The 27,873-nt window shown below is 41.7% G+C and overlaps 1 protein-coding gene across 3 annotated transcripts; it reads left to right on the top strand.

The window, feature by feature from the left end:
- The first annotated feature begins 1,732 nt into the window (after window positions 1-1,732).
- LOC309344184 (uncharacterized protein C1orf87) lies at window positions 1,733-25,597 on the top strand. Of its 3 annotated transcripts, none has more exons than XM_081866442.1 (13): window positions 1,733-1,913; window positions 3,160-3,573; window positions 5,182-5,322; window positions 7,708-7,927; window positions 10,136-10,261; window positions 10,944-11,201; window positions 11,553-11,662; window positions 12,890-13,001; window positions 14,448-14,545; window positions 18,602-18,672; window positions 22,598-22,632; window positions 24,367-24,520; window positions 25,084-25,597. In XM_081866442.1, the coding sequence occupies exons 3-13, from the start codon at window positions 5,216-5,218 to the stop codon at window positions 25,242-25,244; spliced, it is 1,452 nt and encodes a 483-aa protein (XP_081722568.1). In that variant the 5' UTR covers window positions 1,733-1,913; window positions 3,160-3,573; window positions 5,182-5,215; the 3' UTR covers window positions 25,245-25,597. The 3 variants fall into 3 exon arrangements, with proteins under 3 accessions (XP_081722568.1, XP_081722567.1, XP_081722569.1); XM_081866441.1 differs by having other exon boundaries at window positions 1,734-1,913; window positions 5,176-5,322; XM_081866443.1 differs by lacking the exon at window positions 10,944-11,201 and having other exon boundaries at window positions 1,734-1,913; window positions 5,176-5,322.
- The last annotated feature ends 2,276 nt before the right edge of the window (window positions 25,598-27,873 follow it).

Raw genomic sequence — 27,873 nt, 5'->3', positions numbered from 1 at the left:
CTAGGCTGTATTTCACTAATAATGGATGTTACACGACACTTCTATTACACTAGTTGCACTTGCTGTATTAACTGTATACTTGTAGTCTAACTCAGGGTTCTTCAACCTTGGGTGTCCAGATGTTGTTTGACTATACGTCCCATCATTCCTGACCATTGGCTAAACTAGTCATGGGTGTTGTAGTCCAACAGTCCCGAACTCAGGCACAGCCAGGCCCTCTGGCTACCTGATTGGCTGATTCAGAACTATGGGCTGGCTGGCTATTGTGCCCTCCTTTGCGGCCAGTTGGGGGAATTATCCAGCAGCTGATCACACAGTGGAGAGGCATTTTGTTCTGTAGAGCCAAGGGCCTGCCATGAGGGGCCGCAACTGCCACCTACCCAAAGACTGGGTAAGCAGCCATTATCGTCTAACAGCATCTGGGAGACCCAAGGTCAAGGAACAATGGTCTACACAACCTTTCTTCCTTTCTATTAATGGTAGCCATGCTTGCACAACACATATTTTCCCACCTGATGCTCTGTGTTACTTTCCTGTGAGAAGCTATTTGCCACACTTTTGCACTTCACTGCATCAGACTCAATGATATGCTCTCCTGCTGCCTTATATAATAAATGTTCTTCACATCAAGATAATGCAGTGTTGCTTTGGTCTCTGCTTTTATACAGTGTCAAGTTATGGTGTGAATAAGCTTGCTGTACAGAAGTCCAAAACCCTGTTAATTAAGCCACAATAATATCTACTGTTGCCTTGAGACAGACCCAATTTATTTTTTCAGCAAAAGAATGTTGTGTGTTTGTATTTTTTCCTTTGTACGTCCATTAGTGCTGGAAGCATTTGCAACATTAATTGGTGACTTGTGTCTTGAACATTATTTTTTTTATGCTGTGAAAAGAAATATAAAGGAATTAACGCATTCTCTGGATTTAAAGAACAACTCTGTGCGTCCTTAAGTGGCTCTCTTTATTAATATGATATGGCAAATGTTTGTTCCTGTTTATTAAATCACATGAAAGGTTAATTATGCTAAGCGACTCTGGGTAGAAAACAATTCTTGGAAGAGGCTTTTTAAACAACAGGTTGGCAGCTTGCAGGAGCCATCTGTTTCCCACAAATGTTAAGGTACAATCTTAAACTTGTGAGGTTAAAAATTACAGTAGTTTGGGAGAAGGAAAATCCATGCTGCGATGATGATATGAAAATTCTGATTCTCCTTGACATGCAGCCTGGCAGGAATGCCAAGTTTCCTAAACATGGTGTTTGGTTGCTAATAACCATGAAAACTACAGGGGAACAAAGCAGCAAGGGGGCTCCTGTTATCCGTTTCCTTTCTAATATAAGGGCATTGGTGTCCTGGAATGATGTTGCCTGAAGCTTTTGCAAAACAGATCCATGCCTGATACTGTCATTTGCCTCTAATGGGTTCATATCATGATTTGAAGATGCACTCCTAAATTCTGCCTTGTGAGTCAACTGAGTTGGGCCAATGGCTTAAAAGTTCTCAACATATCTCTGTGTGGCAAAATTGTCCATGCAATGAGATGGGTCTACACTTTAAACTAATTATCCAGCACTGCCATTCCAATGGAGTATTTAAAAGAAAATTATAAAATTTGTAATTGAAGTGAAATACACCCATGCCTAGACATAGGGTGGTAGTGACATGTTTCTTGGAGACTATGCATTCTGACTGGAGAATGTGCATACGGCCCAGAGAATGTACAAAATTCAGTTGAGATATGAACATTCCAGGCCTGTTGAGGATTATGTATATTGACCAGGAATGTGCACAATTCCCTTTTCATGGAAGGTGTTTGTGTACATTCTCCTTAAGGCTTGGTGAATGTGCCCTATGTGTGGTTATTATGTACATTAACTCCCCTTAACACACACACATGTATTTTGAAGGACAGGTAAGAAATATAAAATAATTATTATGATAATGTTATAAGGTGTTAATTTATAATACAGCCTTTTCACATTCTTCTCATATGTCATTCTTTTTTTATTTATATTGGCCTGGTTTGCATATCATACTAAGTCATAGTTTGGTTTACAATGACTGTGCAAGCATTGTCAGACAGGAGTTCCCAGCTGCTGCACTCCTCCCCAATTGTCTTGCTGATTCACCACAACAAACCATAGCCTAAACCAAACCATAACCTGGCTCAGGGGTGTAGCAAGGGGGTGCAGACTGCCCCGGGTGTCCCCACTGAGGGGGGTGTCAAAGTGGTGGGCAGCACTCACCGTGGGGCCTGCAGCACGCCCAAACCACGTGTCTCTCCTGGGAGTGACACGGTGGCTTGGGCGCCCGCAGGCTCCGCGCCACCCCAGACAGTCTGCCCGTTGCCTCCCCCTCAGCTGTAGGGCGGCTGCGTGGGAGGAGGCAGACAGACTCCTCGGAGGCCCCGAGGTGTCCCTGTGGGTGACTGGCCCCGGCCCCAGGCGCCCAATCAGCTTGCTCTGCCGCTGACCTGACTTAGAGTGTCATCTGAACCTAGACTCATGCTTTAGATCTCCAGGACAAACCATGAGCTATAAACCATGGAACAAACCTTGGTTACAGCTTGTGGTTAGTCTGTAGTGACTTTAAACAATGATCCTGGGTTCTGACAACACACTGAACTAAACCATGGCAGAACAGCAGCAGAACATCTGAGGAGGAGGAAAGTGGATGTGGTCTCTGATTCAGGAGCCTCCCCACTTCTGCATTTTTTTCTGAGGCGTAGAATGGCCTGATTTGCGCATTACGCTATCTGCTGCTTCCCCAGGCCAGTCCCTCTATTTAACATTGCATGTGGTTCCCAGAGGGTTGCCCACAAGGGAATGAAACCCTTGGGCTGAAAAAGAATCCCACAACTCTGTTCAAATACATTATCACAAATTTATCCTCTAGTATGAGGATGTGGATATAGCCCTGGCTAAATTCAGCATCATCAACCCATTGTGAAATAGTGCCAATGTACTAAATGATTTGTCCTGTATAAAAGAGGCATTAGCAATAATACTACATTCAGTGGCAAATAGTTTTCCTTCTTGCTCTTTGTTCCTCTTCTCAAAATTGTGGTTTTAGGTAATGAACCGAGACCCTAAAGTCAACTTTTGCTGAAGCTCTGATAGCCAACTTTCTTTTCTTTTTCATTTTTCTTTTTCTGATAGGCTCACTTGAATGACTAATTCCTGTTCTTGTACACTTGGACAAACTCAGCTGCCTTCTAAATGCTCTAAATGCTCAGTCTGCTAGTTTTGCAGGAAAGGCTTTGTTGCCACCACTTGGGTAGCCAAACGCACAGGACTTCGGAGAATTTGGCATTTCAGAAACCAGGCAAACAATCTGCCAGCCCGATCAGTTGCAAGCTAACACATGCCTCCTGTGGCGCCGATTGTGAAGTGACAAGCTTAGCCCAGCCCAGCCCAGCAACAGCACTGCGTCCTTAGAAACAGCAGATTTGTCATCAGACTGAATGTGAAAAGCAGCTCACTCATTTGGGTGGTGGCTGCTGCTGCTACAGCTGGAAATCTTTTGCCTTCATCTTTATAAAAGGGCAAAGCTACACAGAGAATACACCAGAGGTGGGTGATATCGGACCGTGATGCAGGGATGTAGGAAAAGAAAAGTTGAAGAGCCTAATGTGATTGTTTTTCCTGAGAGTGATCTTGAGTATATGAGTGAAAGTTGAAGCTGCTCTGGCAGTGAGGACAATAAGTTGTTAGATCAGAGATGAGAAATCTGTGGCTCTCATAATGTTAAACTCCCATCATCCCTGACCATTGGCTATGCTGGCTGGAGCTGATGGAAGTTGGAGACTCATAACATCTGGAGGTCCACAGGTTCCCCACCTCTGTGTTAGATAGCGTGCCAATGGCACAATCCAGTGGTTCAGAATAAGACAATCTGATTCCTGCAGTAGATGCCAGCTGCCTGTCTCATTCAGCAATGGCCCTTGATAGAAAACAATTTATATGTGATTGTTGAATTGAGCACAAGAGGGTCATGGGGGGAAATTGTTTCTTCCTCTTCCCTAGACACTTCTTGCAGGGCTACAGAATCAAACTAGGAGTTCTGAATATGCTGGCTTGTCTTTTCAGGGATTTCCCAGTAAACAGTTGGGGAGAGATGCTGCCATGCCATTTTGATTGGGGCAGTTTGGGGCTCTGATGATTTTCCCACCACAAAGGTCTACAGCTCTCTTCATTTTGCCATGACTGGTTCAAGCTGTTACATTACTAAGTGCAGACTGTGCTGTTCTGAGGAAGAAAGAGCCATCTTGTTCTCAACTTGTTAACTACTTCGTGCAACAGCAACAACAAGAAGAATGAGGCGGGAGGGGTGTTAGAATTAACTGTCCATGCCAAATATACACAATATCAAGAGGTGAATGATCCTCCTGAAGGTGTTTTAACTGTTCGAAATATATAATTTAGCCTTCTAAAAGTGCAGGGTTTGAGGCAGAAACTGAACAACTGTTTTATATTGAAAACAAAATAAAAAAATACCTTCCAGTAGCACCTTAAAGACCAACTAAGTTAGTTCTAGGTATGAGCTTTCGTGTGCATGCACACTTCTTCAGATACCTTTGTATCTGAAGAAGTGTGCATGCACACGAAAGCTCATACCTAGAACTAACTTAGTTGGTCTTTAAGGTGCTACTGGAAGGAATTGGTATCTGAAGAAGTGTGCATGCACACGAAAGCTCATACCTAGAACTAACTTAGTTGGTCTTTAAGGTGCTACTGGAAGGAATTTTTTTATTTTGTTTTGACTATGGCAGACCAACACGGCTACCTATCTGTAACTGTTTTATATTGAATAGTATCCATAATTGAATCAGAATGTGCTGGCTTTGGGTCAATCATTGTAGTGGAAGACAGCTCCTACAGAAAGATATAGTTCTTTGAGGACAAATAGCATTGTTGTGCCTTGTCTGTTTGTGTTTCATCCAGTCTCTCACATGAAATTTAAATTGTAATTTCATTGGGGTGTCGGCTCTCCCTCTCATACCATGTTGTTAACCCAATAGGTTACATGAAAAGATAGCCATGTGAAAATTAAGACCAACAGCATGAATAGATCCTTGCCCAAAAATTTATATGGGAATCCTAACTATGAATTTTCAGTTCTCTTTTTAAAGAAAAAGGGATGATAGCAAGCCTCTAAATTCTTGTTTTTTGAAGTTACAGGGAAGTAGCCTTCCATAGTGAACAGGTGCTGGCAATGGCTTCAGTCAGAAACATTCCATATGGGTTCAATGCAAATTATGAGACTGTCATAAAAATCATTGGGAGCAAATATGTCCGGTGCCTTGTAGAAAAGACTGATGGGTAAGTATGCTATCTGGAAGAAACATTTTTGATATATATTAGTGGGATTACATAATTTTATGTTGGATTCCCTCCTCACCACATTAGTTGTGGATAGGGAAAATCCAAATGAAATGGGGTGAGTATGTTGCTACCTGTATGAGGACAATGTCATGTGAACGACCCAAAAAATATGCTCCCATGGGATGTATCAAATAGACTTTAAACTGTCAAGCATACACAGCCCTAGTCTACATCTTAAACAGCATATTACAAGAAAATCCTGTTCCTTTGGCTGTACCATTTCACTGAGGGGTTATGACCCATTGGCTACCCTAACCTGGTTTAGCCAGCCAGTTGAAACCACTTCTTGGGGTGTGGCTGCTGTCACATGCTGACAGCTTCTAGGTGAGAGCTGAGTGCAGGGTAGGGACCAAAGGTGAACAAATTACCTCAGAAAGAGCACAACGTGTCCCCCACTAGTGGCACTACCCCTCTCTTAACACTACATACACCCCGATGCAGTCTCAGAATAGTTTTTCAGCACAGGGTCTGCTGCTTGTGTACCAGCCGCCAGGGGAAAGATATATATTGCACTATAGCCAGTATAACAGAAGGCAATATTCAACAACATAGTTGTGTTGGTGCAAGGATTAGCACTACCGCAACAGGATTCCCCCACTCTCCTTGTGGAGATCCTCACCACCCCTCAATCTGCTCATGAGAGTTGTGGGGGGACCCATGAGAGGAGAGAAGATAGAAATAGCTTTCCACTGCACAAAGAAAAAACCCTTGTGCTGACAAGAGAGCTTTGCTTAGTGCTACCTCGAACACAACCCAAACACTCTCAAGTTAATAGAAAGGAGAAAATTGTTCTGGAATTGTTATTCTCACACATCCCTGACACTGATTTATAAAAAACAAAGGTCTTTGGGCAAGTGTTTTTAAGACTAAGAAAGGCCAAATGGGAGCACAGTGATATTTGTTAATATAAATGGCTTACCACCCCTGAACTTTCTTTTCTGGTTGATAAAGTATCAAAAGGTTTAATTGCACAGCTTGGTTTTATGCTTTAAAGAGAATGGCATTAATAATGGCCAGGATCCAAAGAGTTACTTAAGGTATGCCCAAGAGGTCCTGTTAGAATATGTCTCTTCCTCTGAGTGATAGGCCATAATGTAACCTGCTTTTGGAATTCCTCTCCATTTCAAAAGAGCTTGGTCATACAATGCGAGGAAGTATTTTTTAACAGTGCAGCACTATGCATATCTACTCAAAATAAGTCCTACTGAATAAGTGCTGAATCTGGGGGTGGTGCTGAAATAATAAAGACTGTTGTGGGACCTCTACCTGAAGGAGCGCCTCCACCCCCATCATTCAGCCTGGACACTGAGGTCCAAGCTCCAAGCTCCTTCTGGCTGTTTCCTCCCTGCGAGAAGTGAAGCTGCAGGGAACCAGGCAGAGGGCCTTCTCAGTAGTGGCGCCCGCCCTGTGGAACGCCCTCCCATCAGATGTCGAGGAAATAAACAGCTATCTGACTTTTAGAAGACATCTGAAGGCAGCCCTGTTTAGTTTTTAATGACTGATGTTTTAATGTATTTTTAATCTTTTGTTGGAAGCCGCCCAGAGTGGCTGGGGAAACCCCACCAGATGGGTGGGGTATGTATATATAAATAAATAAATAAATAAATAGCCGGCTGTAAGAGCCACGACTATCAACCAAGCACCTGAGGCCAGCCTCACATGATTATTTGCCACTTTCTTGTACAGAGGAGTAATTTCTAGCAGGGGGAAAAATGTGGACACCTGTGGTTTGCAGGCAATTTGGAGCTCCCCAGGCCTTACTTCCACCTTGCCCTCACCCATCCCTTTTTTGGTGACTGGTTGGTGGTTGCTGCTGGAAATTACACTAACTGGCCTCTGCACAATTTTTGCTGGAGGCTGTGTGACAATGGGATGGGACTTTCCTACTTCTTCACCATGTTATTTTGATCCTCCGCTGGCTGAACAAATGTGCTGAGACTCGATTTCTATCATATTTGTTGTCTTGACTTGATTTTAGCAAGTCTTCTGCAAATCCCTCTTATGTCACACTGGGAAATTGTTTGTCTGCCATTTTGCACACAACTCTGAGAAAAGTGAAATTCATAAACTGGTACCATTTTGTTGAAATTTGCATATAAACAAGGTTTAGTGGAACTGTATTAAGTTTCTTCCTTGAGATTATAGTATTCAGAACTGAACACAAAGTGATTATAACTATTATAGCACATACCTCCTTTATACTACATTTCTTTCTGATCAGCAAATGTTCCAGGAAACAAATATTTTTGGTGTTGCTCCACAATGCGAGTATGTATTTGCCTCTGTATACTGTAAATATACTGTATGCTTGTTTCCTGACAGCAAAGCAAAGGAGGGTGTAAAAACTGAGACACAGTCCATGCTCAGGACACTAGCTCCACACAATGCAAGACAGGCACATGGAAACCCTCCAGGGCTCAATAGGCCTCCTTGTCAACAGATCCATTATGGTCTCAGGGATGAACAACAAAACAAAGGTGAAAAGGAAGAACAAAAGTCTAAACAAGGAGAGACAAGTGATAGCAGATCTGTGGACAACAAAGTGAGTCGCTGCAACTGTACTGGTTGCTTATTATGGGTTTCCTACTCAGCATCAGACTTTACTCTTTAACTAACAACAACATAAATGGTTAATAGGTATCTTTTCTACTACTGTGGCTATTGTTATGACAGCTACTACTAATGATGATGATAAATAATGACAGTAGTGTCCAGTTAAAAGAACATTCTGTTGCTACCAAATTCTGATGAGAGAACTCCTGTATCAAAAAACAATTGTCATCACAAAACTTTCATCTCCTCCAAACAGAATTGCCTTATATTAAAATTTTGACTGCTTATGCTTCCAGTTCATACCTGTTGCTTTTTTTTTTTACTTGGATCTTTCTCTTACTTTCCCATTCTGTAAACATCTCTTCTCATTCTTTGGTGTTTTGGCTCATAGACATCTGGATTTTACATTGGTTATAATATAAGGCCTGTATTATATTATAACTAACAGACTATTATAACATAGATGGGGAACCTGTGGTTAGCCCAGATATTGCTGGTCTCCAACTCCCATCAACCCCAGTTGGCATGGCCAATGGTCAGTGATGATGGGAGTTGGAGTCTAGCAATGTCTGGAGTCTATAATCTAATATTGGCAGCCATGATCATATGGAATCACCATTTGTTTAGAGAGGGGGGACTGTATATTATCCAGTAGACCCAAACAGTGGACCTCCTCATATTAAGTTATAGTCTGATCTGACTGGGATCCTGTATATTCCCACCATCTTAATATATACATGCTCACAAATTAAAGCAAAAACTATCAGTCAATACAAATCAGAGCTGCAGCAAAAAGGTTTTTTTTTTAAAAAAAAAATACTGTATGTAACAGTGTTGGAATATTTGCAACATGTAGCAGGAAAATAATTGGCATTGTTAGTATTTTAGTATTATGTGTTTGGTAAACTTCCTTCCTTCCTTCTGCAGAACAGGAGGAGAACCAATGGATGGGCATTTATTTATTATTTACATGTATTAGTCACCAGTTAAGCTAGCCCCTGGGTTAGTTGCAAGGAAGGATATTTCAGCTAGGCATTAGGAAAACATTCCTAACCATAATAGACATTTGACCGTGGGGCAGCCTGCATCAGGAAGATGTGAGCTCTTCTTCACTGGAGATATTTAAGCAGAAGGTGGGTGGTTACCTGTCAAGCATGGGAGACTCCTTAGGCTGCCTTGAGACTCCTTAGGGTAGTGAAAAAGTAGGCTATCAAATCCAAACTACTACTCTTCTTCTTCTTCTTCTTCTTCTTCTTCTTCTTCTTCTTCTTCTTCTTCTTCTTCTTCTTCTAGTTTCAGGATTACTGCATTGATCCGGGATGAGGAACATATTGGAATCCGAGAACAGATGAAGGGTCACAGGTTCCTCATCCCTGGACTAGATTATCTCCAAGGTGTATTTCAGCTCTATAATTCTATTATATATTCTTATATCATGAGTTCTCACCTTCAAGGATTGATTTATACTGACAGCTTGGTAGTTCTGTATCTGGTCCTTTTAGTAAGCAAAATATTAACTTTGAAAAATGAGCCATGGTTCATTGAGAGGGATAATTTCTGGATCAATCCTGGGTTCAATCCCAGGGAGTGCTTTTTTTTCTAAAAAAAAATATTTAGGGGTACTCTCCTTTTCCTACTCATATTGAAATACTGCCCCTCAAAGAGGCCAAACTTAGATTCACAAAATGTTTAGGGGTATGCGTCTCCCTGCAACCCCCCACCCCAAAGCACTGATCCCAAGTAATTTAAAGAATGCTTGAAAGAAAGGATGGAGGTATACCTCTTTCTGAGTAACTCCACCAGTTAAGTTACATATATGAAGCAGTGGAGAGTGTCATATTTGTGCAAGAAAGTCCTAGGAAATCTGCAAAGCTACAAAACAAAGCATTTGTCTTTGGACCAGTCACTATCATTTAGCCTAGAGAGATCTTAGGCATCCCTGAGTTCCTTGGCTAAGCCTATAGTGGCTGGCCAAAGGTGAGTTTTATGACTGAACTGGTATTTAAACCCAGATCGCTCCAGTCCATGCATAACTCCTGTTTGTTTATAAAGAATATAATATTTTATATACAAGAGGTTTTCTGAACTTTAGGGCTCTTTTTCCTCATGCAAAGTGTTTTCAATACCTACAGTTACTTTACAGAATGAATGTGTTTCTTGGATTGCTTCTTCTCTAACTGCTTGTTTGTTATCCAAGGGTTTAAAACCACTGAATACACATTGTGTCACTGCTCCCTCTGGTGACAAGTCTTTGTCCTACATTCATACTCTTCAAAAACCATCTATGGAAACTCAGATCTTAAAGCAACTTGAAAGACAACAGGTAACTGAATTTAAGTATAATCAAAGCAATTTGCAGTTTCAGGTGTTTGGCTTGTGACTATTGGGCATTTTTCATATTAGAGTGTTTTAAAATACTTAAGGCCAAATCAAGGGTTTGATCCAAAACAGACATTATCTGGAAAAAAGTTACACTAATTTTTTTTTTACTTACTTGCAAGTAAATGCTATTAGGATCAGGATAGTTGGCTGTTTTCAGATGCTTACAGCATAATCTGATGCATGTCACTCAGAAGTGGGCCCTAGGGAGACTGCATACCTCACACATCTTAACTGTCCTTCCATACTTTCAATCAGGGAGGCTGAAGAGAATTAAAAGCGGGGGAGGGAAATTTCCAAAATTTCAGTGAAGAAAGTGAGGACTCAACTCTACAGGAGTTGACTACAGAAACTGTGGGTAACAGCTAGCTGCCTTGCAGGAAACTGGTATGGTGTTACTGTGTATGTGTAAGGTCCCCCTCATCACCCTACCACACATGTAGGAATGCAAAACTTCATGGCTTTGCTATTTTGTCCCCAATTTCTGCCCAGAGAGTTTATAAAGCAGTTCACGTAAATGTAAATGCATTAAAAGTATGGAACCTTGGGGTAAATGAGAGCTATGAAATCAAATAATAAATTTATTGCTATACCTTACACATACTTTAAAGCATTCCCTTTCTCAGGATATCGCTCAAAAACCAATGGATGAAGAGAATGATTCTCTTCTGGGTATCCTCAGAAAAGAACTTGAGCAGTGCCCTTTGAACCTGACTACATTAGAAAAACTTCAGGAAGAATGTAAGGTTTTGGATCCCAGAGTTTCAAGACTTCTGTCTCAGGCACAGCTGAGCCACCTGCTTTTAAAGTACGAAGTCCCTCTGCAATTACCCACTGTCAAACTCCTTTTCAAGAGATTTTCAAAAGCAAATGACCAAGAACTGGTACGTTAATACAACATTTTAAACAAAAATAATGTTGAGCTCAATAGATTGGATTTCTTAAGACCTGCCTGTACTTTTGGAATATTGATGTTATAGGTCAGGGGAGATTCTAACTCTGAAATAAAGGTAGGGTCAAAAACTATTTTCTCAGCCATTGTAAACCATTATATCCATGCAACCTTTTTAATTATGTACAGCACAAATATCTCAAAAATGTGATCAGTGAAGTTAATTCAATGAATGTTATCAGTCTTTTCCTACACCACTAGTTTTGTCTTTTCTTGACAGTTTCTTTTAAAACCCCGTTTTCAAGCTGTGTTTTGAAAATAAACCTTTTTGTCTTTCATGCAGGTAAATTATGAAAAATTGCTCCAGTTTTTAATGCCAGTGGCAGCAAGCAAGACACAGCAAACACAAGCCCTCCCAAGGAAGAGTCAAAATATGGAGAATCATTGCAAAAGGTTCTATTTTAAATTTCACTATACTCCTTACAGTTAATAAATGAGCAATGTATCCGAACTCCTTCACCCTTCCGACAATCTTCCTGTCTTACTTTCCATCTGGTCAGGATCTAATAGGTGCAGTAATTATAAGCCACTCAAAAGGATTCCAAATGAAAAATTGGCTCACTTGTGACATTTACAAAAAACAACAACATGCAGTACTCAAGAGGACAGATTTTATCTTGCAGCCATCCAAAATCTCTGCTAACGAAACATATTTGGAGTCTGTGAACACCTACGTTGCAGCCTGCTGGGATGCATCAGTGGAGATTATACAGACTTCCCTTAATTAACCTTGGCAAAGAAGACTGGCAAGGAGTTGTGTGCATTTATGTGAGAGATATATATTGCTGCTTTGGCAGCTGAGCTCTGGAGCGTCTCTTAAAACATAAGTATAGCCAGGATGCTGGTCAGAGTCTGCATATAAGTATTCATCCATCATAAACTGGCGTACCTCATCTGGATGGGAATGACCTTAGGGACATATTTGCTATATCACATACTTTCCTGGTCTCTGCTCTCATCATTAAGCATTGGCTGTAATATTCGCAGTAATGTCAACTGTTGTTATAAACCCACCATTTCACTAAATCACTGATGGGGTTCCTGCATCCCCCTAGGTTCTACTCAGAGTAAATAATGTCTCTTGCTTGTTTGCAAAGAGATGGGTGTATAGAATCTTCTGGTTTGTGTTCAGCTGAGGGAATGCAGCCTGCTGTACAAAAGTACCGTAAGTGTTACACCTATTGTTCTGCCCACACTTTTGCCTCTGGCCCTGCAGCCCCCAGAAGGTGGATTGTGAGGCTGAAAAAAGCTTCTCCAACTCTGGATTAAAGATTGTAGCTTCCAGGAAGCTTTGACCAGGCTTAGCCTTTCTCCTGTTCACAAGAAACTTCCTGCAGCTCCATGAGTGAATTGTAAGCTATGATGTCATAGCTGTCTGGAAGCCTAGATTTCTCGGCTGTTTTGTTTCACATCTAATCCTTCTTCACCTTGTGGTAATACTCTCTGGCTTTATTACCAGGTGCTCTACATTACTGAGTAAGTTGCCCCATTGGCCTCTCAGATGGAGGTCTTTCGGAAAGCACTCATACAACTTCTGAAAATGTCAAAAGTGAGCTATAGGGCTGTAACAGCAATTACCATTTTAATTGCCCCTTCGTTACATGCATTATCATTCCACAGCTCTTGGACTCCGGAAGATGCCTTCCAGGCCTTGAAGCAGACCCTGAAGGAACATAAAGGAGAGCTGAGCCTACAAGATAAGACTTGCTCAGGTCTTCTTTCACCCTCTGAGGTAAAAAGGGATTCTGTGGCTTACAAGCCTAGTTGTATATTCAGGAAGTGCTTTCCCACTATAAAGGAATGGAATGGATTATCAGTAACAAAATGGTTTTTTTCTACCATACACCTTGTAGGGTTGCCATATTTCATATTTTTAGGGGGGTGCGCTAAGTTAACTTCCCTTTTATGCAAAATCTCAAAAAAATTGAAGTTTTAAAACTTTTTTTTAAAGGAAATGCGACAAAAACTACACTTCCGACATGGGTTGCCATATGTCCAGATTTTCCTGGACACTTAAGCAATTTCCACCTGAATGCTGTTACAGATGGCAGAATCCTGACTATGTCAAGGATATTCCAGACATATGCCAACCCTACCTTCTTGCCGGTAGATAATGTTGATCGAAGAAATAACTGAGGAACAGACCAATTCTCTCTTACCAGGTGAGGGAGAATTGAAGGTAGGTGATCTGTCAAGTATACACGTCTGCCTGGCTCACATAAGAGGGCAGAAAGTTTTTCTTCCTTTCTTTGCCTCCATCACCTGGGGGTTCTATCCTCCTCCAGGTTCTTATGGAGGGAAATTCAGTGTCCTTTTCACACTGCTTTGGGGGCATGTGCTGGAGGGATGAGGTAACTTAGGATCTTGTGGAACAAAGGTCTCCCTTCCATATCCACAGCAAGCCCTTCTCTTTCCCCATCAGAGCACCTCCGATGAAGGGGGAGGTCCATTCTTATCCCATGAGAACACACCTGGCTGATACCAAATATCATGAGAGCAGGATATAGACAAGACAACATGTACATACTCTACATAAAACAAAATGTCCAACCTGAAGGAGAGAACTCAGAAGCTGGTCTGAACAAACAATTAAGTCCCTGTTCTACGCAATACTGTGTTAAGCAGACCACTGTTCTGATTTGGTATTAAGTAGTTCCATGTGTTGCTGGTCCCAGTGTGAAAGGTGGGTTTAGCCTACCTAAAAAATGTTACCGACTGTAGTCCCTTTATTGTATTTATTTTACTTTGCACATAAAATCATAAACTTTTATGGAAAAACACACAGTATATAATCCTTTTACCAGGAGGCATTTTGCTAGTCGAACAAATATATATTTACAGGGGCAATTCATAGTTATACACAGCATATGTAGAAGGTCTTAGTTTGGAGGTGGATGAAGTCAACAAGAGGGTCTTCAGGTTCTCTTGATTTCTGTCAGTCTCCATAGCTCAAAAGCACCAGCTTGGATTGGGACTATGCTTTTCACATGACAGTTGCTTGAAAAAAAAAATACAATTTCCCCCAAACAATATTTTGTTATGCATTGCCATAGTTTGCTCTTCTTCATTGTGTATGCCCATTGACTATAGTACTTCATAGGAGCCTTATTTCTTAAAACTTGTTTTTATCTTGTGATGTGCTAGCAGTGTTCAGTAACAAAACTTATCTTATTTGCAGACAGAGATCATTTGCAAAAAGCACGGACTGACTCTGCCCACTGGGATCTTGGAAGCTTTGGTTAGCACCTGTGAGTTTGGCAAAAGAGGCAAAATAGAGTGAGTTTTTATTGAGATGCTTCCTTCCTTTCAGTACGTTATGCGTGCATCTTGATCCTACAGACCCGGAATGTGGCAATACAATTATAGCGTTGGGCTTCTGGAGAGAAAGCATAAGCCCATGTATTGCTGGACTGAGAGCAGCTGGGTGGTTCTGTCCAAATGCCCCCAATTTTCCAGATAGCATGCTTTCCTTTCCTTGTTATTTCAGTCAGAGTGCACAAAAGTTTGACTCCTACAAGGCCAAGAAGACATCCCATGCAAAGGGTGGTGGGATGAGTTTTGTCTTGTCTGTCCACTAAACTTGTAGTCTGGTCCTTGTTGAGTGCAGCTGTGCCACACAGTGATGGAGAAAGAAGGAATGGCAAAAATGCAATGAGGAAGGGCCATAGCTCAGTGGTAGAGCATCTGCTTTCCATGCAGAAGATCCCAGTTTCAATCCCAGGTAGGGTTAGGAATGTCCCCAATCACTGAGGACAATATTGAGCTAGAACAGATGAACAAGTGGTTCTTTTTAATAGAGGGTTCCACTGATACCCACCACTTAAACATTTTCAAAGATTTAGATCTGAAGGTTATCACACTTGTCATTGCCATGCATATCTGCAGAAGACTCCATCACATTTTTGCCCTTTTTCGAGGAGTCTGAAGGTGCAGTATAAGAGCTTAGTCCTGTGAGGTTCAAGGTTTTAGTTCTCTCTGTACCACTTGGTTGGCACCCATATAGAGTGGCTACGAATCCTTAGTACAATATCAACCATTAATACTCCCTGCTAGTACTGGGTTGTAGTCAATGTTAGTTCTATTCAGGGCAGACCCAATGAAATTAATTGTCATGACTAACTCATGTCCATTCATTTCAATGGGTCTACTCTGAGTAGAACCTACTTGGATGTGATCCACTGCCTATAACTTGGCTCATGCTAAATTAGAAGAATAAATCGTGTTTTCACCATATAGTATGACTGTGCCCTTCTGCTTAGTTTGTATTGCTGATTTTTTCAAGGGAAACTGTGGCTTCTTGAATGCTGCTGTCCATAATGCACAGATCTTACTATAGCTCTGTGTTAATGCCTATGTCTTCCTTTGCTAAATTAAACATATAATAGATAAATTGCAACTGCACACTAGCTTGCCAAAGCTCCCCCCCATCGCAACCCCCCCCCAAATATATTTAGCTTTGTGTGTCGAGGACCCCCAGGACCCGCTCAAATAAAGACACAGTTCACACAAAAGTTTTGTTTTGGTTTTTTGGCATAATTTTGGCCACAACTTTATTGATTACAGTATGTGAGTGGTTGCCTAGGCATTGGTTAGCAACTATCTGTTCCCACTTAGAGGTAGGAACAGAACTGACAACTGCAGGCCTGCGAAAGTCAGTAAGGGTAAACATTTTTGGGGAGAGAATAGAACTGGGCACCAGGCTCTCGTTGTTGTTGTTGTTGTTGTTTAGTCATTTAGTTGTGTCCAACTCTTTGTGACCCCATGGACCAGAGCACGCCAGGCACTTCTGTCTTCCACTGCCTCCCGCAGCTTGGTCAAACTCATGCTGGCCAGGCTCTCACCTCTCCCCAAATGCTCCCAGGGGCTTGTGTGGCCCTAGTCCCTTGCCAGGGGTTCGGACGAAAGCATGGCAAGCCTCTGGACTCCTTTACCGGAATACCCTTGCAGCAGCATCATTGGAGGCGCTGGCACAGCCAACCATGCCCCCTCCACCAACCAAAATTAACCAATGCCTAACCGCAACCTTACAAGTTGTGACGATTTGCTACGCAGTAGGCAAAATCCAAATGGCACCAGCCAATCAGCCAAATGGACAAAATTCCTACCAGGCCCCTGCCCCAAAGCAGACAACCCCATGACAGGCATAGCAAGGCCACCACGAACAACCCTAAATATAGGGAGGGTGGGCAGGTAATATGATGCACGCAGCGAAAAGAGGAAGCTCAACGCTGCGCGCAGGGAATAAATTGCACCCCAACAGTCAGTCAACTTTGCAACATTAAATTCTCCCCAGCAACAATTGGAGGTGCCCTATCAGATTCTTGGACATCCATACTAACCCGCCCAGCAACAGGGGATGTCATGGTTGCCCCCACCACAACATGTGCTCTCCATGAAGGAGAACCCACTTTGCTAAATGATTTTTCTTATAAGAAAAATCATTTAGCAAAACCAAATAAAAGAAAAATCATTTAGCAAAGCAATACCCAGAATCACATTTTTAAAGATTTTAAATCCAATATAAACAAAATAAACCTATGGGGTGTGCCGGAGTCATTGGTTTAGTTATGCATTACCCATTTTAATCTCTGCTTCCACTGTGAATGAAACTCTTCAGTAATTAGCAAGAATCTAGCTCTGAGCCATTTTGTGATTAAATGTGCTTAAGATCAATACACCACCATGACTGATAGCAGTCATGCGAGATTAATCTCATTGCACAAAGTAATGCTGTCTCTTTAACCTGTCATGGAAAGTGAATACGATGTGAAAAAATAAGCTGAGAAACAACTCCAGGAGGAAGTCCATAGATTTCTTGACTGCATTAAATAGAATAACCAAAGGATTAACTTCTTAAGCACCATTGCTTCCTTTGTTATGGAGTCTGCCCTTGACTCCCTAGAAGGTTCTCCCATAAGGATCCTAGCTCATGAATAGATTACCTGCCTTGTGCAAAAGAGATTCTAGGTATGAATCATTTCTCTGTGTCCCTTGGGTCAGTTTCCAGGTAGCATAACTGGGAAAGACCATTGCTTGAACCTAGACAACACACCATCTGCTAAGAACAATGGGCAACACACTTCCTGATAATCATTACTGACAGACTAAATGAGCTACTGGTTTGACTAAGAGAGATATTTCAGCTTCTGGCAAAAATCAGGGGAACATCATATGTGTGCATGTTAGAGTAAATGCCAGACATGTAATCAAAGTTGACAAAGTAATTCCTTGTATTTTAGTAGGCTTGTTCATTAACCTATGACCCCAAAATTCCGGAACAGCCCCGCTCCAAAACTGATGCCAAAGTCTTGTGCTGCAAATCCCACTTTTCCTGCCCTCCCAAACTGAGTAATCAACACTCACCCAGGGAGGCCATAAGGACACACCAAAACACAACCTCATCCAATTGACTCCAAACTGGTTCCAAAGTGGAGTGCTGGCTTTATGCCTTCGGGGTCAAAGGTTAATGAAGCTGTAGGAGACCAGTGGCAAACAGCAGAATTTTCCAACAATTACCAATTTATAAAGAACAAGTGTAGTAGAATGAAGCACAGGGAAGAGATTAGAAAAACATTACTAAATAGATAAATAAATAAATAAATAAATAAATAAATAAATAATAAGAAAATCTGCATAAGAAAGGACTTGCAGAAGAAGGAAAATTCAAAGTGTTGGTTTGGGACCAGAGGGCCTGTTTAGGTGTCCACCAGTGAATAGAATCAGATTTACAGGTACTTGTAACAGAGCCTTCGTAATGGTTGCCCCACAACTATGGAATCTGATCTATTTCAATGTAGGCAGCCTCATCTTTCCCATCCTTTCACCAGGGTTTGTAGGCTTATATTTTTTGTCTGTGATCTTTACTAGCTAACTCAGGCTATAGATTGGGACTGGTATGCCAATGTCTGGCTGAATTTATTGTTATTGTTTTATCTCTGCTGGTTTTTAATATTGCTATAACATGTATATTAAAAAGATTTATTTTGTATTTAAATAAGTTGTGAGCCACTTTGTAGAATATGTTCTCAAAAAATTCCCTTAAATAAATACCTGTACATAAATAGGAGAATGAGAAAAAGGTGAACATTTGAGAATGATAGAAGATTCACATAATGCAAAAACAAGAGAGCTAATCACAGAGCAAAGCAGGGCAATTTATATTACTGTATATCATATTATGTATATCATAATGGACAATACATTAATGTCTGGATTTTGCTTACATATAATCTCCCTCTATAACTATAATATGGAAAGATGTGAAGGAAAACCTAATGAACAGGAAATACACTTTCAAATATTGCATTTATCTTGAGATGTTTCCTCATGTAGATGGAAAACGTTTGTGGAGTTTCTGAAGAAAGTCCAGGCTGGGATCAACCCTGCTCTGCTCGTCTGCAGAAGTAAGCTATGCAGTTGCTGTTATTCTGGTCATACCTAAATATTACAAGGTGGCAACATTTTACATTTCTGGAGAAGGCTGTTGAAATATATCATTTGTAGCAAGTGGAAGAACCCATCAGGCCCCTTTCAGAGGGGTTGGAGAAACTTTGGATCCAGTTGATCCAGAGCTCTGTTCTGCCCTGCCATCACAGCACCCTCATTTCAGGCACCTGTGCTTGATACTACCAGTAGGAAGACAGCTGGTGACAGGTTCTCAATCACCATGGTTTCATCAGAGCAGCAAGGTCCTCTGCAATGGTGGATGATCACTTCCAATATCTCCTAATACCCTCCTGCAGCAAAAATTAAAGAGTTAGGAAGATGAGTAGTACAATCCTAACAGCCAACAGTTTTCCTTGACTTGAGTTCAGATTCAATATATTAACAAAAATTAGCAATAGCTCTGCTAATCAGCTCTGAAGATGGAACATCTTCACTGAGAAGATAGTATGAATCTTGACAGTTTGCTGCTCCTTCAAACCACAGAAGCTCACTTTGGAATTTAACATCACAGTCCAGAACTTGCCTCAGACAGAATTAACAAATTATTGGGGATTTCCTACATCACTTTCTGCAAGAATTACATGGTATAATGACTAAGGAAATTTCATTGGGCTTTCTTAGAGGAGTTCCAGTTAGGGTACCACTCCCTGAAATTATCAGTAATAAAATGGGCAAGTTATTTTCACTAGACTGAAGCACTTCAACATGCACTGAGGAGTGTACTTGGAATCCATGTACTTGGAATGTACCTGGGAAGTCTCACCCAAGGAGGTGAAAGGTTTGCTTGAGGTGAAAGAATCCAGATGAGTTGTTAGTAATATAATACATTCATGCTACTAACATAATTAACAAATGAAAAATACTAACTTAGAGTGAGTCATCCTTGATAAATACTTCAGAAAGAGAAGCTATCATGTGAGAACTATGAACATCCTGTAAACATAATAATAGCCTTGTTCCTATGCATTACTTTGGGAGCAATCCAGAGAACATTTTGCCTATAAATAGCATTTTAAATATTAACCTGGATCAGGACAAAGATCTATCTGGGCCAGATTCATTTCCCAATATATTCAGCAAAGCTGTTCAGCAGGGAACGATGGTGACAACAATTCTCTCTCTACACCATCTGGCCATTCAAAGTGCTTCTCAACATGAAGAATCCATATAGGTCTATCTTCCATTAGCTTTCACATCTGAATCTAAACTTAGGTATTAAAAAGTAGAAGACAATTTTCAGACTTTGTTCTGGAATTGCTGGGTACTTCATGTTGCACTCTTAGAAAGATGACAGAGGTGGTATTATAAAACACTTCCACAAGATCTATGAAATAGGTAGTATAATACTGCTCCTCAAGGCACTACAATGCACCTGTTAAAACAATTATAATGTTGGGCATGTGATTTACAGAGTGCTAGCTAATTGTGGGTTTTTGGTTCTTTTTAAAGAAAATGGTGAAAGGAGTGATGGATGTGAGACATTGACTTAGGCAGTGAATTAATCTAATCATCTTTAGAAAGCTCTCTGGGATACTTAATATTCAGGAGGTGACTAAGCACGGAGTTGAGCCAATAGCCATCATTGCTACAGAGACTGATCAGCATGCAACAGTTGGGCTTGAACTTTAACCATCTGGCTGCAGGCAAACCAGCTGTCTTCTCAACTAGAAATGCTATTCATTCCTGGGAATTGATTCATCTTTCCCACAATTTAATTTTATGCCTCACAATCTGGCCTACCATCCATAACTTACTACATTGTCCAATCAGTGCAGATGAGAAATTACAGGTCTTTGCTCAAGGATCAAGCACCACAGGGTTTTAAATATAAACTGAAGGTTACGGAACTGAGTGCTACTAAACATTATAAGTGAAAGAGACAGATGTAGGTGAGGGTGACAGCTTAATAGGGAAAAAATGAACTAGTCTCCTTAAGAAGTCACAACAAGCTGCACTTGCAGAAGGCTACTAGTTGAGGACCTGTGGCTGCATCGTACATGACATCTTATAGGGCAGGGATGGGAAATCTGTGGCCTTCCACATGTTATTGACTCGGCTACTATCATCCCTGACTATTGGCCATATTAGATGGGGTTGGTGCGAGTTGGAGTCCAACATTATACGGAAGTCTACAGGTTTTCCACTTTTATAATGATCTGTTTTGTTGTATGCCATCCTAGTTTGCTACCATCACCATCCCTCCCACCTGTTTTGAAAACCCAGCAGAGTTGCCTCTCCTTTAGTGGTTCAGCTAAAGGACATTCCTAATTCAGATTTAGCTCCTTGACTTGGTCCAGGATATGGTATCTCTCATTGCCCAAGGCAAATTCACATCTTGGCTAGAAGTCCTATAAGCATTCCCTAAGCCCAGGCATGTGCTACTATTTACACACACACACACACACACACACACACACACACACACACACACACTTCTTCCCTCTTAACTGCAATACACACCCTGCTGCCATGCCATATAGTCCAAAGAGGTATAAGCAAGTGAACGTAGGTTTTCAGATATGACATTGTTATTGGATCTACAACGGTAATGGCCAGTGATGTGGGATGGAAAACCATCAATGGCTGCAACTGAGAGGAATGATGACAAATGGAATTGTGTTCTACATGTAAGTATTTGCTGGTTTTAGTTTGAGGCACGAGTCGGTTCACAAAGCACTGTGCAGGCACACACAAAACTCCATTGGTGAATAGTAAATGGAACCCCATATTGGCATAGGCCAATTTGCTATGGAGGAGAGCAGAGGATCTAAATCTTGACCCCTTCCAGATACCTGATAGTCTCAATTGGAAAATTGGTGATGATAAAGCCTATGTGCATGGAAGGTTGGACCATGAACCTCCTACCCCCACAACATTCATTTGCTTGCACTCATGGCTTTTTGGCCACCTAGTGCTATGCACACAAAATCTAGCTTCTTTTTTGCATGCATTTCCACGTTTGATTGCAACTGGAGTTTTGCCTGTGACTGCCATCTGTAAATCCTATGCCAATTGTGCTACTTGCTGCTAGTCTGAGGGCCAGAGGTTGTTGCAGGTCAGATTTTGTAGGTACAAATGACACATGACAGGTCAATGTAGTGCATTCTAGATGTCTTAGAATACAGCTCCCATCTCTGACAATCAGCCAGGCTGGCTGAGGCTGGTAGGCATTGTAGTCCAAATATCTGGAGGTTGCATCTCATAGAACAGGGGTCCCTAAGCTAAAGTCCACGGGCTGGATAAGGCCCAAGGGACTCATTTATCTGGCCTGTGGCGACCGCCGCCACCTGCTGCTACCACCAGCTCTTACCGGAGCTGTGTGCCTGCCCACTTCCAGGTCAGAGGAGCACCAGAAATAGCTTGTGCTCATGTGCAAGCATTATTTCCGGTGCACATCCAGGTTGGAGGAGGCCCATGTACATGCGCAGAAGCTATTTCCGGTGCTCCTCTGACCCGGAAGTGCACTGGAAATAGCGTGTGCACACCCGTATGGGCATGCGCTCCCCCACCCTCCGGCCCACCGCGCAGTTGGCGCTGGAGAAACCGGCCCGAGACGCGCTAAGTTTGCTGACCCCTGTCATAGAACAAGAAGCAACTTAGTGTGGTTCAGCCACTGGAGAGCACAGTTTGCTCAATGAAGTCTGGTGATGATTAACACATTTCCCCAACATTTTTCTAGAAATGGTCAAGGTGGTCAATGGTCAAGGTCAAGGTGGCTGAAAACCAAATCAAAGTTGAGCTTATCCAATCATATTAGTGTTAATAGTTCACAGGACTAGTTTTCATGTCATACCTGAGAGTGGCCTGTTCCAAATAAATGGAAATCATACAACTTCAACTACTAATAAACAATAAAATACCTCACAATTGTTTTCATCTTAGGAGGAAACAAGGAGAAAAGCGAAGATGACTCTCAGGTATTTTCAAAACTATATTGTTTCATCCACAAATTGTTAAGAAAGTCTGGTTTGTAAAATGGGACTGTGAAATTGTACTTGAAAGCTTTAATACTGCTTAGAACCTTGTCTAGCAAAAGAACTCAGAAATTATTAATAGTAGTAGTAGTAGTAATTAAATTTGTATCACTCTTCTTTCCAAAGGAGTTTATCACATTCATCTGCTCCCATCCTGAATGCAACTATGTAAAGAGACCACTGTCTAGGGCTACATTCATATGACAATTTCCCTGAGGTTTCTGCATTACAATGTAAAAGCCACTTCTTGAAAACTAATGGAATGTAGTGCACATTTAGTATTTATTCCCAGGTTGTTTGATTCCAGGAGAAAAGAAATATGTTTGCTGCCCCTTTAACCAAGAAAATTGCAGGAGTAAAGCAATGAAATTTGGGGCAGCATACCGGCATAATAGGGACACGGGTGTCACTGTGGGTAAAACCTCAGCGCCTAGGACTTGCCGATCGCATGGTCGGCAGTTCGAATCCCCGCGGTGGGGTGCGCTCCCGTCGTTCAGTCCCAGCGCCTGCCAACCTAGCAGTTCGAAAGCACCTCCGGGTGCAAGTAGATAAATAGGGACCGCTTACCAGTGGGAAGGTAAACGGCGTTCCGTGTGCTGCGCTGGCTCGCCAGATGCAGCTTGTCACGCTGGCCACGTGACCCGGAAGTGTCTGCGGACAGCGCTGGCCCCCGGCCTCTAGAGTGAGATGGGTGCACAACCGTAGAGTCTGGCAAGACTGGCCCGTACAGGCAGTACCTTTACCTTTACCTTTACCTTGCCGGCATAATAGGGACATGGGTGGCGCTGTGGCTTAAACCACTGTGCTGTTTGGACTTGCCGATCGGAAGGTTGGCAGTTTGAGGCCCCGTGACGGGATGAGCTCCCGTTGTTCAGTTCCAGTTCCTGCCAACCTAGCAGTTCAAAAGCACGCAGTGCAAGTAGATAAATAGGTACTGCTCCGGTGGGAAGGTAATTGGAGTTTCTGTGCACTGCTCTGGTTTCACCAGACGCGGCTTAGTCACACTGGCTACATGACTTGGAAAAACTTTCTGCAGACAAACGCCAGCTCCCTCGGCCTGTAAAGCGAGAAGAGCGCCGCAACCTCAGAGTAGTTAGCAGCTGGACTTAACTGTCAGGGGTCCCTTTACCTTTACCAGCATAATGTTCCTCTCTGCTGTTTTCATGAGGGAACAGAAGCATGCAGGTGTGGAAAGGCTGAGAGGAATATCAATTAGGTTCAATGGCATTCATTGTTCTGTCAACCACACCTACAGTGTGAATGAAATTTGGTGCAACAAGCCAGTATTTAGGTCAACAAGTCATGATTCCACAGCACAACAGGTAGTGCTGTGTGAAAGGAACATTATAAAATCTGACAGAACCACAGCATTATAATCAGGAAAACTAACAATATTCCCCACATCTGAACGCACTCTTAGAGAAAGATGGGAAATCTCATGGCCCTCCAGATATTTTAACCTGTGTCTGGACTCCAATTTCCAAATCACACAAATGACTGTGTCATAGAAGCAAAACATAATGTAATCTCCCAATTTTTAACCAATAAATTGACCCAAATATTCTAGTGAGGATCTGAAGGAGCCAGTACTTTAAACAGAATGCTATCCCCTCCTCCATCTTCATAGAAAGTTGACAACTACTAAACTTTTGAAAATTTGATGTAATTTGGACAAAGGACAAAGAGTGGTCCAACCGTTGTGCTGGCAAGACTTGGGAGCAAATGAAGGAGGTCACATACGACTCCATTGATGCTGAGGAACAAGATGCCTGGATAGACCGGTTCAGAAAACTGGAGAGGGCTCTTTATTTGTGTGATGTGAAAAACACAGGTAAGAATAGTTGTGGTTGGAGAAGGGGCTGCTGCACTAAGGACATGGCTTTTGTATTTGGCTTGTATTTCATGTCAACCTCATATTTATCCATTAATGTCTAAAGGGAAGAAAATAGGCAGTAGCACATTATCGGCCTATAATTATGAGCACAGATGATCAACTCACTCCTTGGTAGTATTTAGGATGACACAATAAATATTTTTGTTCCAAATTGCTTTTAATGAGGGGTCCAACAGCAGCCTGTTTTTAATCTTCAACTGGCTGTGATGTAAAGAATTGAAATATAGCACAAGGGTAGCCATGTGATGCCCTCCAGATGTTATTGGGACTAAAACTCCGATCACCCCTGTCCATTGGCCATGTTGGCTGGGGCTGATGGGAGCTTTAGTCTAACATCAGGAGCGCACCACATTGGCTAACCCTGTGCTTTGATATTATGTGTGAACAGACCACCAGGGTTGCATTTGCTCAATAGTCAAGTCTGATTTTGTCCAAAGGGGAAGATAATATTTTTTCTCTTTCTTTCCCTCTTTCTCTCTTTTCCTCTCTAATACATACAGGCAAGTTGGAAAAAGAAAAAGCCAAGCGTCTAATCCATAACTACAACCAAATTTATGATCTGTGCCTTAGTCCAATGAAAATTGATAAAGCTTTTCGACCTTTCCGTCCTGGACAAGACATACCTCTGGAACCTTTGCTGAATTACTTAAAGGAGCTGTAACTGTTGCTAGTAATACAGTGCTCATGAGTGTACATGACTAATAATGTTCATTCACCCACTGGTGTTCTTACTGAGTCAGTATCTGAAAAGTTTATACTTCTAATTAATTCTTCATTTCCAAATGAGCTGAAAGTACTTACTCCATCTTCCACTTGTGCTCTTTTAATAAAGCTTTCTGTCTGAAATATTAGTGAATATGATGATTGTTCTCTAGATCTTGTACATCAAATGTGCAATTTGTTCTCATAATGGTGTTATTTTGAGAAGTCAATTATCAATGAAATTTTGTACCCAAGAAGTCGCAGGGCAAGCAAAGAGTTACTGGAACTTGTAAAAATGCATCTTCAAAAATACACATTCTTCTGCTGGAGTTTTTCATATTCAGATTTAAAATCTTACTAAGAGTCACTGTGCTTGCAAACAGTGCAAAACATTCATTAGAATGTACACACACAAACATTGTGATCAAGTACTAATTTTGGTACACTTATGCCATCAAAAAACTAGAGTCATTCCCTTGAAATGACCCAATTGTAGTTTAAGTGTGCAAAACAAACTTAACATTCCCAGGATTCTTTGGGGAAAGTAATGCACTTTAAATGTGTATTGGGTGCACTTTAAATTTATCATGTGGATCTGCACATACTTCACTGCACTTGGAGTCCCAATTACAGAAAGAAGATTCTGTTAACAGGGCTAACAGTAATCCCTGCAGGGGCTTTGGTAGTGTGGCACCCTGAACAAGGACAAAATTTGGCACCACTCACTTAATATTTCATATTTTCACAATAATTCCTTTTGGAATAGTTGCTTTGGTATGGATATTCTCAGTAGGTATCTGTATAAATACAAATTTATTATTATCATTATTACTACTGCTACTACGACTAATACTAATTTGCACCCCCTCAGCTTGGCACCTGTGGTGGGGAATCACCGGCACCACCCTAAATTTGGTGCTGATCCCAGTGTGCTGTAAATGTATTGTTTAGAGTGGCAGGGGGCAGATGGACACAAGATAAACTACTAAGTGGTTGTAGTTCTGGTGATATAAAATATATTCAACTGAGAAACAAATATAGCTTCCCTATCTCATACGCTTCACACTTTACAATTCTTTAAAATTGTATTTTGCACAGTATATATAGCACTGTTAGGGATTTAGGATTTTATAGCTACTGATGCAGTATCTATTCAAAGTACCTTAAATTTTACATACCACCCCCGCTTTTTTGGAAGCAAAGTTTTTTTTCCATCTGTTTGTCCCACTTTCCCATCTGTTCTTGAGGTCTCACAGTTTTGTTCAATATGTTTACAAGTGCTGATTTTTAAAAGGAAATCTAATAGTGTAGTGCTTTTCTACTTGAATTAGAAAAAGATTTTGAAATGAATGGACCCAAATTGTGAACCAAATCAGAATTCATAGAAAACAGCAGGTATAGCTATAGGGACAATATCAGAGGAGCAAAGGAAGGGAAGTTGCCTTCACATTAAAAAACTAAATCAGAGCAATTCCATAAACAATAATTCTGTACAGTACTGAGTCCACTCTCTTGTTACCATATAACAAATTACAGATTTTTCTACACTAGTTACTCAGGATATAAAGGCCTGGGATGGGGGGCAGGGATGGAAAGCTTCAGAGGGGAGGGAGAATTTCCACAAAATTTCCAGAAAAAAACATTCCAGGGCTGGGGTAAAGATCCCCCCATACCTGGAGGTAGAGTAGTTATTCACTAGAGAGTAGTTATTCTAAAAAGTCAACAAACAGTCCAAAGTCAAACAGGGCAGGTTCTCATCTTTGCGGAAGCTCCAGGATAAAAAAAACCTGGGGTCAGTCTCCAAGTCACACTCCAGTGGAGCTCCCGAAGCAGCCAAGCCATGGTCCATCAATGGAGAAAGTTGAGCAGACCCAGAGCTTCTGCCTTGCTTCCCTTTCAGCCTTCCAATTTGGATTGGCATATCTGGGTTTGCTCCAGCTGAGCAGCTGTGTGTCTCCACTTAATGGGCATGTAACCCTCACCTGCCCTAAACCTCATCCAGCTGCACAACCACAAACTCCTCCCAGACCTAATGAGCCCCATGATCTCCACCTGGTCAACTAGTGAGCTGGGCTGTGTTCCCTTGCCTGCCTCAGTTTCCTGGAGTGCACTTCCTGCTGTTCCCGGTGCCTTGTGCCTCTGCTGTGTCTACAGAGATGTGTCACCTCACCAGGCTCCTGTGAACTGTCAGCTGCCCCTTCACTGTTCTCTGATGTTCTGTGATTACCTAAGTCTCCAAACCTCCCTTTCCCCATTGTCAGCTTGCCCTGATGTGTTCCAGTCATGGCTACACCCCTTGCCAGGATCCTCTTCCTTGGTGTTCTGCTGGTTCATGACATTGAGCAATAATTCAGATTTGTTTGTGGTGAGCTTATATGACAATGAGCATTCAGCCTGATTTCATCTGGATTTGTTTGACCATCAACTGATCATTATCCTATACCAGACATCCCCAACCTGCAGCCCTCCAGATGTTTTGGCCTACAACTCCAATGATCCCTAGCTAACAGGACCAGTGGTCAGGGATGATGGGAACTGTAGTCCAAAACATCTGGAGAGCTGGGGGTTGGGGATGCCTGTCCTATACT

Source organism: Podarcis erhardii (assembly GCF_964252035.2).
Source record: "Podarcis erhardii genome assembly, chromosome: 6".
NCBI lineage: Eukaryota > Metazoa > Chordata > Lepidosauria > Squamata > Lacertidae > Podarcis > Podarcis erhardii.
The sequence above is the reverse complement of the archived record's forward strand: the minus strand, read 5'-3'. Positions and strand labels throughout refer to the sequence as shown.

Excerpts from the sequence above, each read along its gene's own strand:
- LOC309344184 (XM_081866442.1), top strand. The coding sequence starts at position 5,216 with ATGGCTTCAGTCAGAAACATTCCATATGGGTTCAATGCAAATTATGAG. Across the intron at positions 7,928-10,135 it reads GCAGATCTGTGGACAACAAA|GGTTTAAAACCACTGAATAC; the intron begins GTGAGTCGCTGC and ends TTGTTATCCAAG. Across the intron at positions 11,663-12,889 it reads ATGGAGAATCATTGCAAAAG|CTCTTGGACTCCGGAAGATG; the intron begins GTTCTATTTTAA and ends ATCATTCCACAG.